General features: G+C 49.7%; 1 protein-coding gene across 1 annotated transcript in view; it reads left to right on the forward strand.

Moving 5' to 3' along the window:
* Positions 1–9,808: 9,808 nt before the first annotated feature.
* IGFN1 (immunoglobulin like and fibronectin type III domain containing 1) overlaps positions 9,809–19,278 on the forward strand; it is a 37,700-nt gene continuing 28,230 nt past the window's right edge. Inside the window, exons 1-7 of the mRNA XM_030929905.1 lie at positions 9,809–9,893; positions 12,096–12,149; positions 12,964–13,083; positions 14,998–15,137; positions 16,679–16,778; positions 18,797–18,841; positions 19,072–19,117. Coding sequence (XP_030785765.1) covers positions 12,143–12,149; positions 12,964–13,083; positions 14,998–15,137; positions 16,679–16,778; positions 18,797–18,841; positions 19,072–19,117 — 458 coding nt within the window. The 5' untranslated portion in view covers positions 9,809–9,893; positions 12,096–12,142. The remainder of the gene's footprint in view (positions 9,894–12,095; positions 12,150–12,963; positions 13,084–14,997; positions 15,138–16,678; positions 16,779–18,796; positions 18,842–19,071; positions 19,118–19,278) is intronic.

Below are 19,278 nucleotides of genomic sequence, written 5' to 3' on the forward strand. Positions count from 1 at the left end.
ATGGACACAAGACTGAACCAAGAATGGATCTCAGGTCTTCAGGTTCTCAGTTCGTGAAGCCACCGTACTGGCGCGCTGTCAAGCGGTTCCTGATCGAGTTCCTCCAGGAACACAAATCATTCACCAGGCAGCAAAGCCCTTTTCCACCCTAGGCATTAGTGAGATCCAGCTGGCTCAGTCAATCTCCCAGGAGCAAGCATCTAACAACCTAGGCTGACAGGTGGCCCCCTGGGATATTGTCTAAGTTAGCCCAGGGACCGCCTGGGACACTTTCCAGAATTAACTGCAGGGAGAGTAGGAGGAATGGGAGTTTCAGAAAAAGGGAAGCTGGGACATAAGAGGGAGAAGCATGCTCTGGCTGCCTGAAATCACTGGTTGATGCTGTCTGGGCATTTGGACAGAACAGCACCAAAGCTTGTCACTGAGCTAAACAAACCAAAGGGTTTGTCGTCTTTTCTCTGACTGGTACTCATGGCATTCCTCCGGTGGAATTCTGTTCTCCTCCTCCTCCTCCTCCTCCTTCTCCTTCTCCTTCTCCTTCTTCTTCCTCTTCTTCTTTACGTTTGTCTTTCTCTCTCTTTCTTCCACATGCTGTCTCTCCTTCCTTCCATCCATCCCTTACTCCCTTCTTTTTTCTTCCATCTTTTCTGGTTCTCTAGAAGGAGGGAGGAACAGAACAGGGTTAGTGTCATGCACATCTCGGTTTCTTGTTTTATAAATGGAGGAGCCCAAATTTTGAGAGGCCAGGAGACTTGTGTGCCAGTTCCATTTCCAGATCCGCCACTGCATTCATCAGTGCTTACTCTGTCACCTAAACTTACTTTACCTCTCATGTCCCAGGTTTCCTATGTGTAAAGCAGGGATAAGAATCCCACCTTACAGGGGGGTTGTGGGATTGAAGGTCTCCATACAAGTAAAAGCCCAGCATGGCACCTGGCACTTAACCAGGGCATAAAGCCCAGGTAAAGGGCTTCACGTTCACCTGAACTCTGTCATTCACTGGATTCTGACAGTGGCACAAAACTTCCAGAACATGGGATTTAATTTTTAGAAAAAAAACTCCAAATTTATTTGGGGCGATGTTTGAGAAATTAAATGAGTAGGGATTAGTTGTGGTAAAAACATTTGGGAAGTCAAAAAAAGATGCAAATTTAAAACAGAAAGACCTCATGGAGCAAGGTTTTCCACATTGCATAGAGCCAAATGCCTTGCGTATCACCAAACATACCCCAAATCCTGGTTCTAACTTTAGAGTGACTGATGTTACTCCAGCACTCAATGGTTATTTCCTTTTGCTGCTCTTTTGTACTTGTGTTTGGAAATATTTAAATATTTGAGGAAGTTTTAACACTTTGCATCGCAAATTCTGATTGAATCCTTGAAGCACCAGTTGTTCTTTTCAAACGAAAGTCAATAGAGAAGTGAGTTTGGCTTTCTACCGTGGAGCCCTTTGAGTCTTCAGTTGTTAACCAATTCTCCATTGCTGTTCAGGAACTGGGAGGGTGGACAACTTTCGTAAGCCATTTCGTGACTGTAAAACACTGTGGTAATGCAAAAGTCAGGACTGAGGAAAGAGAGAGTTTCTTTATTAATCCTACATCATGACCCTACTCTCAGCCCCTAGCTTTAAGGACCAGCCATGGTATTTCTGTTTGTTTGTTTGTTTGTTTGTTTGTTTGTTTGTTTGTTTTAGATGGAGTCTTGCTCTGTCACACAGTGGTGCGATCTAGGCTCACTGCAACCTCCACCTTCCGGGTTCAAGTGATTCTCCTGCCTCAGTCTCCCAAGCAGCTGGGATTACAGGCACCCACCACCATGACTTAGTAATTTTGTATTTTTAGTGGAGACAAGGTTTCACCGTGTTGGCTAGGTTGGTCTCAAACTCCTGGCCTCAGGTGATCCACCCGCCTCGGCCTCCCAAAGTGCTGGGATTACAGGCGTGAGCCACTGAGCCCAGCTCAGCCACATTTCTAACTTGGCTCCTAAAGTGTGTAATTCCATTCTCACTCAGAATCTCATTGTTCTCTTTTATGTGGAACCTCTCTCTTCCGTGTCTTCCAGTTTTATTATACAAAGCCTTAATAGACATCTTCTCCCCTCTCATAGTTACAGTTACAGAAGAGTCTCCAAATATCTCCAGACTTAAAATCAAGTTGTGGTGGTAAAGAATCTATTCTTCCTCACCCTCCCCTACTCCCTCTTAAATCAGAGTCAGGTAAACTATTTGCAGATTCTCTCAGGCCTTGTTCATTTAATAAATGAATGCCAAGCACTATTCTCAAAGTCAGTGAACAAGACAGAACCCCTCTCATGGGGCTTGCAATCTAAGTTGCATTTTACGTGGGGAGAGAGCCCATAAACCAATACATGCCCTAAAGATGGATGAGCTAATTGCAATGACAATAAGTGCTAGTTACTTTGCATTGGACAAAGGTCACGTTAAACCAATCTGAAGATGAGTCAGCTAGGCAGAAGCTATAGCATGCACAAACACCTCTCTACAATCCACAGTGGAAATGGTAAAATGGAGTGAGATAATTAAAGAGAGAATTGCACAGTGCCAAGTGCCTTGCACAGTCACCCGCTGTAGATCCATGATACCTGTGAGCTTCCATTTCTGCTTGTCATAGATAGGACTGGCTGTCGGAGCCAACCATAGCAATGACAGATACACTTAATGGTGACCTGATAGTGGAGATCGTGTCTCCTCAATCAGAGGACTGAGGTTTTGCCTCTGCCATCCTAGGTGGAAGCCTGAGGCTAAGCCTCCTGTGGGCAGGAACTGTCTCCTCACTAGCCCTCAGGGGAGGGTCCTGTCCCCATGTTTCTTAGGCAGGGGAGTGTCAGCCTTTTCCTCCCCATGGCTGGGCTTCCCAAGGACTTGAGGTGCCAAGCAAGTCCCAGCCACTCCCTGCCCAGCCCTCAGCCTGTTCTGCCCATGGTGTTCTGCTTCCACGGCCAAGCCACTGGGCAGGGATGGGGTTTCAGCCTGATCTTTACCACCAGCTGTGTGTGGCTGGGCTGCTGGGAATTTGGGAAATTGGTGCCAGAAAGAGGACAGATGATCCAGGGAAGGAGCCACGCTGGAGTCAGGGGGATTGTGTCACATTGTTGCATCCCCAGGGTCCCTTTCTGGGCTGGCCAGGGAGAATGAGAAAAGTTATGTCCCTGGAGATAAGTTATGTCCCCATCAGCCTCAATTTCCACCTCAGGTAAATCAGTCCCAATTTCCACCTCAGGTAAATCAGTCCACAGGCATTAAGCTTTCCCTGAGCGTGTGCCCCAGGCTTCAGCACAGGGGTTGGGAGTCCCTCTCCCTGCCCTTGGGAGCCCCCAGTCTGATGTAGGAGACATGGCCCCTCACTTGGGAGAGACAGGTCCTGACTTCAGAATTTTTTCTTCTCCAATCCAACCAATGCATACCACCCATGGGCTCTTTCTAGAATACAAATATGTCATTTCTCTGCCTGAGAGCCTCCCATGACTCCTCATCCACTCCAAAATAAATGCCAAACTCCATAGCAAAGTACAAATGACACTTTATGGCTTGCCTGGATGTGGGCGGTCCTGTTGGTAATGGGCTCTTTCCTGGCATGTCAAGAAATTTGACCCGCTTGAAGCTTGTTTTCGGGAATCTGCTAAACACATGTTTAGCCAGGACTCTCTTTTACTTAAAGGGAACTCTTCCTTGCAGGGTGGGGATGGGAAAGGGCCAATACAGCTTCTGAGCATCTCCCAACTCGAGGCTCGGGAGAAACTGCCCTGTCATAAAGCTTCTGTGGTCAGAGCCGTGTCTTGGGGTGTGGTGGGCTGTGGAAAGGTGAAATACAAGGAGAGGCAATTCTGGCTCTTGGGAAATTCCCAGGACTCAGAAGGAGACAGAGTATGTCTGCAAGACAGACTGAGACCTGAAAACGGAGGTGAATTAATGCAGTCACATGGAAATGCCACTTAATATGGTGATCACAGGAGGGCAGGGAGGTCAGCACTCCAGGCAGGAGGGAGAACGCAGTGGGGATGAGAGGGCAGCCTGCCTGAGTTGGAGGGAACACGCTGGGAGGTCAGCGGCGAGGGTGTTGGTTGGTGAAATGCTCTGGATGCCGGGAAGAGTTCAGATTTGTCATAAGCCAGCCTCCATGCATGAGCAGGAGAGTGCCCTCTTCAGCAGGGAAGAGCGACGCCACTCCAAATCCAGCCCAATGGAGTCTGTTTCTAGTATGAGTCTGCGTTAGGCTGTCCAGCTTGGGGCTTCCAGGAGACAGCTTCAGGACTCAGGTCTCCTGGCTCCCTTGCCCCAGTCTGCCTCAGGGTCTCCCAACTCAAGGTGGTTGGCTCCTCCAAACTGCCTCACTGCTACTTATGCAGCATTCTAGCTCCTTCTGGACTCTCTTTCTGCACCAGAAACAGAGTTTTCAGTCCTGGGTTCTCGGATTTGCTCAGGGTGGTGACTTAACTGAGAGCTGAGTAAGGATTCCAGGGGACTGCCCAGGTGGGTTCTGCAGTCCCACCCCTCCTCATCTCCTACCAGCATAAAGCCTCTTGCTGCGAGGCCCAGGGCCACTAGGAGAAGCAGCAGCTGGTGGTTGTCAGAGGCACACGGCACGGCTGCTCTGAGTTGTGGGGCAGCAGCCCCAGGCTCCTCACCACTCTTGGGAGAGATGGGTAGAAGGGCATCTTTTTCCCAGCTACCTCCTTCCTCTCTGCCAGTCACTAGGCCAGTCCTCCAAGCCATTGTGAGCTGGAGCCGCTGTGCGGAGAGAGCCAGGGCCTGGAAGGGGTGAAGCAGAGCCTCCTCTAACCTCCTGCAGACCTGCCTCCCTTGCTGGGCTCCTGCCCTAGACAGGGCCTGTCATGGGAAAGGGGAGGGGGTACTCCTTGAAGAGCCCCAACACTATATACAAATGAGTTATCCACACAGTCATAGATGGAATGAAAGAAGAGAATACTCATTTTATAACTTTAACCACAAATTGTGTTTATTCCTGGTAAACACTATTACCCTACTGGTGGGCATCAGGAATGAACTATTTTAACTCATAGACACAAAATGCCTTGCAATATAATCATGCTTTTCATAGATTATTACAGGATTTGTAAAAGTTTTAAGTGGTTTAATGTAAATATTTTAAATGTACTACCCATTATTTCTAGTCCTATTTTCTTCTTTTAAAAAAAATACTAGAAGTCTCAAAAATTGCAAGTGGCCAGGTCCTTCTCAACTTCTGATAGGCCCTGTTAGATCTTTTGAGGATAACATTGATGATTAAAAGAATATAGCCATGAAGCCTGCAAAATGTGAGACTATGTCTATTTTTAAAGAATCCGATATCTAGGGCAGGAGGCAGAAGTGTAGTACAGTCAGATGGTCTGGTTTACATCTTTACTCAGTCACTTACTAGCTGTGTAACAGTGGAAACATTATTTAGTTGCTCTTAGCTTCAACCTCCTTCTCTTTAAAATGGGGATATGTTTCTACGTCATAGGGTGTTATGTGGGCTAAATGAAATAACCCATGTAGAAAACCTCACACAGTAGGTTGGGGACCAGTGAGTGCTGTGATTTGCTTGATTATATGAAAATAGGCAAGTGTCCCTGCAAAACAAAAATGCAACGTTAGAAAGCTGAGTGGGTTTGCATCTGTTTAGCTGGAGTGGTTTATTTACCTCCTCACCACCTGATGGAGATTTGAAGGGAGCAGCTTTCTGGAATGACTTAGGGTTTGGTGCTTCATTCCCACCAGGAGGCGAATCTGGCTGCAAAGCACTTCACTGTGTGCCTTCCAGGAGGAAATCACTTCTTTCCAGGCCCCAGTGTCCGTATCTGAAAAGAAGGGAGTTGGATTGGATCCATAGGACATTAGTCATTAAGAGAGTAGACTTGGCACTGGACGGCCTTGGTCCACAGCCTGGCTCTGCCACTCACCAGCTGTGTGACCTTGAGCAAGTTACATAATCTCTCTGTATCTCAGTTTCCCCTTCTGTAAAATGGGCTTAGTGATCGATTCTGCCTTTTGGATTTATTGTGAGGGATTAAATGAGTTAATATAGTTAAAGATTCAAAAGAATATCTGGCATGTAGCAAGAACTCTATCAGGTTTAAATACTATTATTGTTATTGCTATAATTTTGTTGTTGTTATTAGATATCCTCAATGGTCCTGTCCAGCTCTGATATTCTGTGAGAGTCTACACTGCCTCAATAGACTGAAGCCTGTTGTGGCTCAACTATTCCTGGAAAGTGGAGTGGGAACTTCTCCCCAGCCTCTCCTTGTTGAGGGTCCAAAGGACCCCCTCCTGTAGCCCTTGGGCTAGCTGAGCCTGCTGGACTAGCCCTTTCCAGATTAGGGATTGGCTCCTGACTCGTTTCTCCGTCACTGAAAGCCAGCTTTGAAAGCATGAAATTGCCCTTGGGGTCTCCAAGGTCTTCTTTCCCATGAGGCTACATGAGATTCATTACACTGCAGGTGGGGTGAGAAAGACATGAACTAAGGCTGACACATGGGCTGGACTGGAGATAGGGAGGAATACTGGCCAGGCAGGCAGCTGGGGGACAGAGTGGATGGTTCAAGGGAGCAGGTGGACTGGAGGGCAGCCATGACAGTGGACAAGGAGGATGGTGGGAAGCACAGGAGGGGTGTCGTTTGTCCACTGGTTCTCCCAGCTCCATCTTCCTGAGTAGGAACTGTGGTGAAATAGAATCTTATGCCCTAGCTCCAGGCCTAGAGAAGGCCCCTAGGCTCTGAAGCCATCTCCACAGGGCAGCTCGTGGTCATCTACCTTTCACAAAGACCCGCTCTGTTGGTGGTGTGTGGTGTATGTGTATGTTTGTGTGTGAGCATGTTTGCATGTCTTTGGTTAGAACCCTCCTCTGCTAACTCATCTACATGGACCCCATCGGGTGTGATAGAGGACACCCTCCTCTGGAGAGCACCCTTAGTGACTCACCCAGCTGGGACAGAATCAGTTTTACACCAAGCCCAGAGGCAATGGATGCCTGTGAATGAATTAAACTCTCTCCTGGGTCACATGGACTGCTCTTCAAGTCCACAGGGCCTTGCCCATTCAGTCAGAGGACTGTGGAAGGTTCAAGTTGGCCAGGATCTCAGAGACTATCTTATCCAACCCATGCCATCAGGAGTAAAAGGGTCCCAAGAGAGGCCTTTATGGGGCCTGAGCCTCTTGGTACCTGCAATATAATGCATTTCATTCTTGTGGGGGCAGGAGAGCATTAATGAATTGTGACCGTATCCCTACCCAAAGTCCCTGAGCCCTTTCCATAAGGCATTGAGGAACAATGAATAATGCACACAAATTCACTGCCCAGAGTTCTTTTGACGTGGATATTCCCCTAATCGATGAAGGTAAGGTCTTGTCTTTTTTTTTTTTTTTTTTTTTTTTTTTTTTTTTTTGAGACAGAGTCCCGCTCTGTTGCCAGGCTGGCGTACAGTGATGCAATCTTGGCTCACTGCAACCTCCGCCTCCTGGGTTCAAGTGATTCTCCTGCCTCAGCCTCCGAAGTAGCTAAGACTACAGGCATGTGCCACCACAACCAGTTGATTTTTGTATCTTTAGTAGAGATGGGGTTTCACCATGTTGGCCAGGATGGTCTCAATCTCCTGACTTTGTAATCCACCCGCCTCATCCTCCCAAAGTGGTGGGATTACAGGCCTGAGTCATTGTGCCTGGCCAGGTCCTGTCTCTTTATCTCCCAAAGGAAAGGAAATGTCTATCAGGAGGTGTAATAAGATTATACCCTGGGAAGTGGTGGTGGTGGTGGATGGCTAGAGATCCAGACATAGCTAAATATTGTTGGACATTACATTTGATGGAGGATAAAGTGGGGAGAGTGGTAAAAACTGTGTAACTCATCTTAGTTCCTTGGAGTCATGAAATTTCCATTTTATTGCAGTGATATGGATCCAAGTATGACAGAGCACAGAGATGAGTGGGTCCCCTAATGTGGGCTGCTGTTAAAACATGGAAAATGGGGTGGATATAGTGGCTCACACTTGCCATTCCAGCACTTTGGGAGGCCGATGAGGGAGGATCATTTGAGCCCAGGAGTTTGAGACCAGCCTGGGCAACATGGCAAGATCTCATCTCTATTTAGAAAACAACAACAACAACAACATGGAAAATGGAGGCCAGGTAGCAGGGCACACCTTGACTCGTGGATCTGCAGGCCGTCGCCAGACTTCAGGGAAGAGCACAGGGGCTATCTACGGGGGCAACAGAGGCACCTGAAATGCTGAAGGGCTCTGCACTGGGCCATGTTCACAGCCTCCTCCTTCCCTTTCCTGGGATGATGCAGCATTGCAGCTCAGGAGGAATCTGGAGCTCAGGGCTCCACCATGAGAAAGAACACCCTGGGGTGTTCTCCTGGGACTGCACTCCTGGACCCTTGCATCTCTGCAGCCAGAATGAGTTCTTTTAAAAGGCAGATTGAATTCTGTCACCTCTCCACCTTAAACAAACCTTAGTAACCCTTACAATAAAAATCAAAACTCTTCAATGGCCCCCAAAGCCTACCTGTCCAAACTCAACTCTCACTGCCACTCTTTCCCTTGCTGTCCAAGGTCCAGCCAACCCCTCACACTTTCCATTGTCTCCTTCAGAGCCCCCACATCTGCCTGCCCCATTAGACTGCAAACTTCATGATGGGAGGGCCCTGTCATTCGCTTACGTTTGTATTCCCAGGGCTTAACACAGTGCCAGAGCCAGGGCTCAACCCAAGGTAGGTGTTCAACACACATTTGTTGAACAAATGAAAGACCAGCCCTGACACTCAGAAACACACAGGGAGGACACACAAATGCATGTGTGTGTGCATGCACGGACACATATACACACACTTGTGCAAAAGAGGTCAAACACGTCCCCTCTAGGAGCACATCCAGAGGTAGCGCCTGTAGAAATCGGCAAGATGCTAATGAATACGTGTAAATATTCAGTGTCCTCCCTTGGAGGACATTCACCCTATTTCCCTTCTACTTCACCTGAATCCTGGGTCAGCCTTGCTTATGGGTGGCAGCAAAGCAGTTCTCTGTCCTTAAGGAGACAGAATGTGGCTCTTTAAAAGCACACCAAGTGGCCTTATCTCCTGGGCCTCACCTACCCTTCACTCTCCCTAAGAAAATCTGTTACCAGCCTTGTATTTCCAATTTCCACTTGCCATCCATCTGCCAACCATCTGCCCTGCCAACTTCAGCCCCCAACCCTGCTGGTCAGGTCACCCCTTCTATTCCTTGAAAAGCTCCTGAGCAAGCTCACCTTCTCCAGCGGGCCTCCTGATTTCACAGTTCCCAGGGTCTCCTCCTTCCTGTTCACTCGGTGGACTCTGTGTCTGTGACTCCATTAGTGACTGCCTTCCCTCCCACTCTCAAAGTTTGCTGCCTCTTTGGTACCACTTTGAGATGTGATTCCCAAGAGGGCAGCGGCTTGATGTATCTGTGTGACTTATGGTGTCAAAGGTCCCAAGGGACCAGCTTAGCTGAAAAGTTAAGGGTTTGGATGATGAAAATGTCCTTGCTAAACAGGGTCATATAAATGAGGCATCATGGGGCAAATTTATACTAAGCCAGTCTGGTTAAGAGCTTAAAGCTCTGCAAAGCGAGGAGTTGGATGGACTGATGTCACAGGACCCTTCCATCTCTGACCTCCTCTGAGCTAGAGTGTTAGCCCTGGGGGGCCTTACCCTGCCAAGCCTGGACTGGAGGAGGAGGAGGAGGAGGCGGGGTGAGTGGGAGGGGCGGAGAGAGCAGAGGCGCCTGCAGCAACTGACACCTGCTCCAGCCCTGCCTGTCTACTACCAGTCGATCCAGAGCCTCCAGCAAGCAGCAGCTGGAAACGGGGAAGAGGGAGCAGACAGGAAGCGGGAGGCCAGCTGCACACCCAGGTAAGTGGGCACTCACACCTGGCTGCCAACCCAGGCCAGGATAGGGCCGGATGGAGACACTAACCTGCTGTCCAGTTTTTCTATGCAGGAAGGGGCAGGCAGTGGGTAGGACATCTGCCTGGTGAACATTCCCTGGCTGGCCGTTCTCACGCTGGAGTGCACCTGTATCCCCTCTAAGCGACTCCAGGATATCTGGAAGAGAGCATTTCAGTGTGTCCTGTCTGGGTGGTTCTGTCCTGGCTCTAATTTTCTGGACACGGCTTGACTTTGAGTGTGATACGATGACCAGATTAAAAATATCACTAGCAGTCCAGAATAAGGACCTCAGGCTGGGACTTGTTATATTTTGGTTAGTAACATGGTCAAAGCAGTTGAGAGAACCCCATTTGGCTCTTCCTGTCTCAATTTCTACCAGTTGAGAGGTAGCAGGGACCAGCTGGAGGTAGCAGGGACCTGGATCTGCAGGATGGATCCGGGGAGGGTAGGGAAAAAGGGTAGGGAGCCATAGATCCTGGAGAGGGGCCAGGGAGACACTGCCCCGGGATCCAGTGCTGAGAGTGTTGCTGGGACAGCTGAAGTGAGGACACAAGCTGCCATTTGCTTTTGGGAATAATTGGACTTCTTAAATGTGGGAATAAATTATGGAGGAGAGAATTAACTTCCTTTCTCATTTCTTCCAACTGAGACCACATCCCTCTAGTCTCCAACTCAACAGATCTCTTCCCCCATGTCATTGACTTTGTACCAAATCTGGCTTATTTTAGAAGATGGTGGAGCACCAGAAGTGGATGGCTTAATGTCACACCCCTAAGATCCCCCAAGGGCTTTGCTTCTTTTGCCCTCCTCAGCTGGGAGCTGTAGGCAGGAGGCTGGAGGGAGAAGAGTGGTATCATTGTTATCCTTCTTCATGTGTGACCAATAGCTGAGTAACAGGATGATAGCTGCTCATGGTGATGATGTGTGTGACGATGGGGATGATGACTCAGATAGCTGTGTTGAACTCAGACTACTCCAGTGTGGGGTCACCGACTGCTGCCAGTGCACTTGCCAGGAGGCTGCACTGAGGGGTGGGTGGGATGGGGGCCCCTACAGCCCTCCCCCTGGCCATGGCCAGCTGGGTCCTCATCCGTTGGTGACTGCCTTCCCTCCCACCCTTCCTCGTGACTCCCTTCGGCGTAGCCCCTGTGGCACCTGTGACCGCTCCAGAACGCAGTTGGCATACCATGGCATTCCAGCACGCTAGGGTGCAGTGGCTGGGCTGGTGAGGGACCGCCAGGGGCCAGAAGTGCCAGTAGGTGGGCCATTGTGAAATGGAACGATCTCCATGGGAGAGAGGAATTCGCTCTGTCATGTGTGATTCTATATTAATGACAGGGCTTTTTGGGCAGAAAATGGAGTCCCCAAAATGGAACCGCTTGGCCGTGAGCCAATCGCACAGAGGGTGGGACTGCTGGAGAACTCTTTCAAGACATCTCCCCACCCCAATTTATGGCTCTCATCCCATCCCAGAGCCAACCCCCTTCTTCTCCTGTGTGGGACTCCCCATTGGCCATAACAGATGTATGCAATTAAGAGGAAATCGGGAGAGATGGTGGTGGTGACAGAATGGAAAATACTCCTGTTCACCTGACACTATAATTCACTGGCTTCAGAGGGGAGCAGATGGATTTATGGGGATCCTATGGGCCTGGGCCAAGAAGAACTTAAGAGCAGCAAAGTTGAGGACTCTCCCCTGCAGACCTTGTGACCGGAAGGATTCTAGATTGGTGGAACGTGGGAGGTAGAGGACTTCGGGGTCCTGCCAGAAAATTTCAGAGTTGGGGAAGGAGCCGGGAGTCCCAAAGAATGTCCTTGGAGAATTCTCATTCCAAAGTCAACGGGGCAAGCTGTTACACAGCTGGAAGGGTCCTGAATGGGTCTGATTTCCTCAGGTTTGGGAAGGTTGTGTCTCACCCTCTGGGCAGGGTCATGCTATCAACTGGGTAGCATCCTACCCACTCCCTGGTCTCTGGGAAACTGGTTTTGCAGGGGACAGGGAATTGCAGGAAACTAATCAGTGCCATTAGTGGGTTAGAAAAGCTCTTGGGGGTGGCAGCTTTTTCTAGCTCCCACCCCAGACATTGGCTTATGCACTGATGGTGTGGGAGGGGTGCGGTGAGACCAGACTGGATCTCTCAAAAGCAATTCCATTTCTGTTCTCAGGAAAATAGAACTTCTACCCTGAGAGGAGTCAAAGAGGAGGTAGAACTATGGCAGGTAAGAGAACAAACCTCCCCTCCCCAACCCTCCCTGGCAATCCTTACCAGGACAGAGAGGAGAGAAGTGGTAGGGATCAGAGATTTCTGGGAATGTGCCCATCTTGTTTGTTGTTGTTGTTGTTGCTGTTGTTTTTGAGACAGAGTCTCACTCTGTTGCCCAAGCTGGAGTGCAGTGGCACAGTCTTGGCTCACTGGAACCTCTGACTCCTGGGTTCAAGTGATTCTCCTGCCTCAGCCTCCTGAGTAGCTGGGATTACAGGCATGTGCCACCATGCCTGGCTAATTTTTGTATTTTTAGTAGAGATGGCATTTTACCATGTTGGCCAGGCTGGTCTCAAACACCTGATCTCAGGCAATCTGCCCGCCTTGGCCTCCCAAAGTGCTGGGATTATAGGCATGAGCCATTGTGCTGGACCTTTTTTTTTTTAAGAGTCTTGGCTTTGGATTTCAATTTGTTTTCCTGAATAAGGGGTGCAGAGCCCCCACATGAGCTCCTGCTTCCTGAAAAGGAGCCCTTTCCCACTCTCTCTTCCAAGCTTTTCTCCAGTGACACACTCAGGGTCTTCCCAGGGTGCCCCACCCACTTCCTAGGGGCTCCATTCACATTGCCTGAGGGGTGCCACCAGATTCCCACTAGAGAATTAAAAAGCACTGTGCCCAGGCGGGAGGTAGGACAAAAATCCTGCCCCAACAGTAGGAGCAAGAAGGGGCTTCTTGCTCCTTGGGTGAGTGGATGGATGCCCATTCTGTTGAAGGGTCACCCAATAGGGAGAAGGCAGAAGGCCCATCTCCCTCTCTCCTGCATTCTCCAGGAAAGTTCCGGAAGTCCCATATCCCTGGGGTGAGCATCTGGCAGCTGGTGGAGGAGATCCCTGAAGGCTGCAGCACACCGGACTTTGAGCAGAAGCCCGTCACCTTGGCTCTGCCAGAGGGTGAGAGCCCAGAGGGCAGCTGTGGAGGGGAAGCAAGATTCCTGCTCTCCTACCTCCCAGGGGAGAGGGCTAGGGCACACACCTTCCTGGACACCCAGGCCCTACATTCAGCACCAGGCCATAGCCTGTCTCCCTCCTATCCTTAAGGGGGTACATGCTTACCTGGAACCCTAGAAGTGACAAGGGGCCTGGGGAAAAGAGTGGATAAAGAGAATGAAGAGACAACACGTTACTCTAGTGTGAGAAATATCTGGGGGGCAAAGATGGAAAAATGCTAAATTGGGGAGCAGGGAGAGGTTGTGGTGTTTTCTGGTCCCTCTCTCCTCTCCTCAAAGCCACTGCTGCAGATAGGCACTGTTAATACAGTTAATGTGATTCCTCCCAATCCTCGCTACCAGGCAGCAGCACCTGCAGTGGCTCACAGGCTGGGCTCAGGAAGGCCCTTCTAGAAGGCCACATAAGAAAGTGCCCAGAAAAGTGGTGGGAACAAAGGCTTATTGGGGAAAAAGTGGGAACTGGTGTTCTTTCCCCAACATACATCCCTGCAATAAATTTTAGTTCATAGCATCCTCATAATAAGAAAAAGAATGGTATTTTATTTTTCTTTTTTCCATTATTATTATTATTATTATTATTATTATTATTATTATTTGAGATGGAGTTTTGCTCTTGTTGCCCAGGCTGGAGTGCAATAGCTCGATCTCAGCTCACTGCAACCTCCGCCTCCTGGGTTTAAGTGATTCTCCTGCCTTGGCCTCCCAAGTAGCTGGGATTACAGGCATGGGCCACCATGCCTGGCTAATTTTTTGGTATTTTTAGTAGAGACAGGGTTTCTCCATGTTGGTCAGGCTGGTCGCAAACTCCCGACCTCAGGTGATCCGCCTGCCTTGGCCTCCCAAAGTGCTGGGATTACAGGCGTGAGCCACCACACCTGGCCAAAGAATGGTATTTTATTTTTCTAAATCTGGAACAAAGTAATGAGAAATTGGGACGGGCCCTTGGGCCTTCGGTCTATATTGCTCTCTACTAAGATGTTCCTGGTGGGAGGCTGAGGGATTCTTTGAGGGCAGGCAGTTCCCAGGCCTCCATGCCAGGCATGGAGCTTGGGGTCTTTTCTGAGGTTGGAACCTATGTCTCAGCACCAGCTCCTTTGGGCACCAAATAGCCATTCCTTCCCGTGGTTGTGATTCCTCCTCCCTCTAGAGAGTAGAAAGGGGAAGGGAACCCACAAAAAATCTCTCTTTTTTTTGAGACGGTGTCTCACTCTGTCACCTAGGCTGGAGTGCAGTGGCGTGATCTCCGCTCACTACAACTTCTGCTTCCAAGGTTCAAGCAATTTTCCTGCCTCAGCCTCCCAAGTAGATGGGATTACAGGCACGCACCACCACGCCTGGCTAATTTTTGTATTTTTAGTAGAGATGGGGTTTCACCATGTTGGCCAGACTGCTCTCGAACTCCTGACTTCAGGCGATTCGCCCACCTTGGCCTCCCAAAGTGCTGGGATTACAGGTGTAAGCCCCTGCGCCCGGCCGGAACTCACAAAATCTCATTCCCTTCCCAGTCTTGGCAGAGCCTTCAGACTCCTTGCTTACCCACTCTCAAGAAAAGCCCCTCTCCCCTAAAGCCCTGCTGGCCTCCCCTTTCACCAGGGCCAGTCCACCTATCTCTTTCCCTCAAGCAGCCCAAGCTTCCACAATACAGAAAGAGGAAGGACTGCCCTCTAGGTGCCTGGAATCTGCTTTCCACCTGCGTGTTCTGACTCCTGAGTCAAGGGGACCAAGGCCTGGCACCCTTTTTGGAAGGGGCTGTTGAAATACCTAGATGAGGAAGATGATGTAAATTAGAATTTAAATAAAGTATACAGTCACCTTCTCCCAACTTGTCAGTCTTCCTGCTCATCTCTTCCTGCTGCAGGGAAAAATGCTATCTTTCGGGCTGTGGTCTGTGGGGAGCCCAGGCCCGAGGTGCATTGGCAGAACTCCAAAGGTGACCTCAGTGACTCCAGCAAGTACAAGATCTCCTCCAGCCCTGGCAGCAAGGAGCACGTGCTGCAGGTAATAACCATAGCTCTTCCCCCGACCAGGGTCTGTTCATCTTTTCCCATCCCCTTGAAGATCTCTTTGGCAGCCTCCAGTCCCTAGAGGAGTAAGACATACTCCTTGTTGAAGTTGAATCCATTCAACTCCATCTTGTGACTCAAAGTTGACTGAGCCAAGAATGGATCTGGCAGGCTCACAGATACCTCTGCTGATAACTGGGGAGGTGGTGTAGTTTGGAGCTTAAGAGCTCAAGCTCTGAAGTCAGACTGCTGGGGTTAGAATCCCAGGCCCACTACCTTGGCTTTGGAAAGTCACTTTACTCTTTCTATTTCTGTCTCCTCATTTGTAAAAATGGGGTAATAACAGGACATGCTTTAAGGAGTTGTTATGAGTTGTTGTTGTTGTTGAGACAGATCTCGCTCTGTTGCCTAGGCTGAAGTGCAATGGCATGATCTCGGCTCACTGCAACCTCCGCCTCCCAGGTTCAAGCGATTCTCCTGCTTCGGCCTCCCAAGTAGCTGGGATTACAGGCATGCACCTTCACACCCAGCTGATTTTTGTATTTTTAGTAGAGATGGGGTTTCACCATGTTGGCGAGGCTAGTCTTGAACTCCTGACCAACGGTGATCCGTCTGCCTCGGCCTCCCAAAGTGCTGGGATTACAGAATGAGCCACTGTGCCAGGCCAGGAGCTGCCATGAGGATGAAAGTTTTATGTAAAGTGTCTAGCTAGTGCCTGGCCTATAGTGAGTACTCAATCAATCTTGGCTAATCTGAGCAATACTATAAATACTAACCATGGGATACCTACTATGTGCCAGGCCCTACTATGTCCCAGGGGCTAAACATTTGACATAGATTATATTTAATTCTAATTATTCACCACTTTTTTGAGGAATTATATTCCCATCTTACAAATGAAGAAACTGAAGTTGAGAGAAGTTAGATAACTTGCCCAAGGTCCCACAGCCAGTAATACAGGACAGAGAGTTTTCAGGCCTAGATCCATCTGACCCCAAAATCACACTCTTTCTACTATGCTACATTGCCTCTGATGGCAAAGAATTGGTACATCCGGCCGGGCGCGGTGGCTAACGCCTGTAATCCCAGCACTTTGGGAGGCCGAGGCGGGCGGATCACAAGGTCAGGAGATCGAGACCACGGTGAAACCCCATCTCTACTAAAAATACAAAAAATTAGCCGGGCGCGGTGGCGGCGGGCGCCTGTAGTCCCAGCTACTAGGGAGGCTGAGGCAGGAGAATGGCGTGAACCCAGGAGGCGGAGCTTGCAGTGAGCCAAGATCGCGCCACTGTACTCCAGCCTGGTGGACAGAGTGAGACTCCGTCTCAAAAAAAAAAAAAAAAGAATTGGTACATCCACCCTCTGTCCCGAACCAGGTTTTTGTTTTGGGATCTGTCTTTCCTGATGAAGACTGTGGGCTCCATAAGGACTAGGACCATGTCTTAATCACTTTATACCCCCAACACATAGCTGTGTCTAGTAAATGGAGGAAGGGGACATGGTAGCCCTGCTCCTCTGCCCTTGGCCTTTCTGCAGATCAGCAAGCTGACAGGTGAGGACACGGATCTGTACCGCTGCACAGCAGTAAATATGTACGGAGAGGCCACGTGCTCAGCGAGACTCACTGTCATTGAAGGTGGGCTTTTCCCTGAGTTTGTCTCATCAGTGCACAGGGCAGAGAGCCCACAGAGGAATCAGAGGCCCCGTGGCTAGTGAGGGAGGGGAGCAGAGGGGAGGGAGGCCCACTGAGGCTGCCGCCGCTGCTGCAGCCCCACCTTGTGCTGGGCCCCCGGCTTCATCCACATGCACACTGAAGTCTGCATGTGTTTAAAAAGGCACACCTTGGCGGATGCTCTGAAGGATATTCTCTTGGCCCAGTAAATGAGCAGGACCTGAAAGCTGGCTTCTAGTCCCAGAGCTTCTGCTAACTCATTGAATGGGCTTTATTTTCCTCTCTGGGTCTCAGTTTCTCCACTGTGCAAAGGATATTTGGATATTTTGGACAGGCCTATGCCAGAGTTAACAAACAGGTCACGCAAAGGCCAAATTCTCCCTCAGATGTGTATTTGGGTGTGTGTGGTGTTTGAAATTTTAAAAATTGTCAACCTGTAGTAATTAAAAGGTAGATATCTCTTGAGGAAGCGGGTCTAGTCTTGCCATTGATTATGCTTACAATTCATCTGCCTACAAGTAACAGAAAATCCTACTAAGAGTAGCCTAAGAAAGATATTTCATTCCTTCACAAAAGAAGTTTTGCAAGTGGTGTCCAGGGCTGATACCACAGCTCAGGGCTGCCATCAGACAGCTGATTCCTTTGGTCCCACTGCTCTGCCATCCTTAGCAGATTGGCTTATCACCTCATGGCCATAAGAGGGCTATGGCAGATCCAAACCTATATTCAAGGTAGGAAGGTGGAAGAGGTGGCCCAGGTCCATCTACCTCTCTTATTTTTATTTTTATATTTTTGAGATGGAGTCTTGCTCCATCACACAGGCTGGAGTGCAGTGGCGCAATCTTGGCTCACTGCAACCTCTGCCTCCCAGGTTCAAGCCACTCTCCAGCCTCAGCCCCCGAGTAGCTGGGATTACAGGTGTGCGCCACCACGCCTGGCTAATTTTTGTGTTTTTAGTTGAAACAGGGTTTCACCATATTGGCCAGGCTGTTCTCAAACTCCTGACCTCAGGTGACCCGCCCGCCTCAGCCTGCCAAAGTGCTGGGATTATAAGCATGAGCCACTGCGCCCGGCCTTTTATTTGTTATTTTTTGAGACCTGTTGCCCAGGCTGGAGTGCAGTGGTGTGATTATGGCTCACTGCAGCCTTGACATCCCAGGCCCAAGTGATCCTCCGACCTCAGCTTCCCAAGTAGCTGGGACTACATCCATGCGTCATCACACCCAGCTAATTTTTTGATTTTTTTTTTTTTTTTTGGAGAGGTGGGATCTCCCTATGTTGCCCACGCTGGTCTGGAACTCTTGGGCTCAAGCTGTCCTCCCACTTTGGCCTCCCAAAGTGCTGGGATTATAGGTGTGAAACACCACGACCAGCCCATCCACTCTTTTTATAGAGGAAACAAAGGCTTTCTCAGGAATTCCTGGAGCTCACTGGTCAGGACGGTGTCACATGAGCACTGCTAGTTGCAAGGGAAGCTGGGAAGGCTAGTGTTTAGCTTTTTCAGCCTCTCTAGTGGAAGCAGATGATGAGGATTACAAATGGCTGCAGGATTAGCCAAACAGCAGTGTCTGACCTATTTGGCAATATTGGGCCTATACCCTGATATGGCAGCTCCCAGGTGGAGTAAAAGAGCAGCTGCCCCTTTAGATATTCTTGAGTTTGTTGTGGTTGCCAATGTCTGCTTCATGCATTTCTGCTGCCTCCCTGGCCCCTGTGGACACATGACTGGGCCTCCCCTGCATGAGATGATGCTTAGGTTGGTCCCCTTGGTCATGGGTAAGGCTCTGGGGTAAAAAAGCTTATGATGGACAGACCGTTTATCCTCCTCCATCCCTCTTGCTGGGATCATCCATGCCTTAGAGGACAGTGGGGAGAGCAGGGCTCTGGGACTCCATCAGTTTCTCAGGAAGACCATCAACGTGTCTTACTTCTCTCCCTGCTTGTCCACATTGACTCCTTCCTCTCCTCCCTGGATGATCCAGTTGGCTTTCGGAAGAATCGGAAGAGGCACAAGGAACCACAGGAAGGTAGGTAGATTTGTCAGAAATCTCCTTGGGGCCTGTGGGGGATAGACTACTCCTTTCCTAGTGTTCCCTGCGTGGTTGAGCCACACCATGCACACCTTGTGGGTCACCACCAGTCTTCAGGAGAGCCCCTTCCAAAGGCTTGGTTGTCAGCATGGGCACACAGAAAAGCCCTGCATCAACCCTCAGGCATCCCACCTAGGACTGAGGCCTCATTCCTGCTCCTTTTCCAGACCTCAGGAAGGAGCTGATGGACTTCCGGAAGTTGCTGAAAAAGAGGTGGGTTTGGGCCTGTCCATGAGGGATTTTGGAGGCTCCCACAGTATTCACTCCCTGCTATTTCCGTAAGTAAGCCGGGCTTGGGCCGCACCTCCACCCAACACAGCAGGGAGCTAGACTGCCTGTAGCAGATGGGAGGATGGGAAGGGGACTGAATTGGG

This window comes from Rhinopithecus roxellana, chromosome 1, assembly GCF_007565055.1.
Source record: "Rhinopithecus roxellana isolate Shanxi Qingling chromosome 1, ASM756505v1, whole genome shotgun sequence".
In the NCBI taxonomy this organism is placed as follows: domain Eukaryota; kingdom Metazoa; phylum Chordata; class Mammalia; order Primates; family Cercopithecidae; genus Rhinopithecus; species Rhinopithecus roxellana.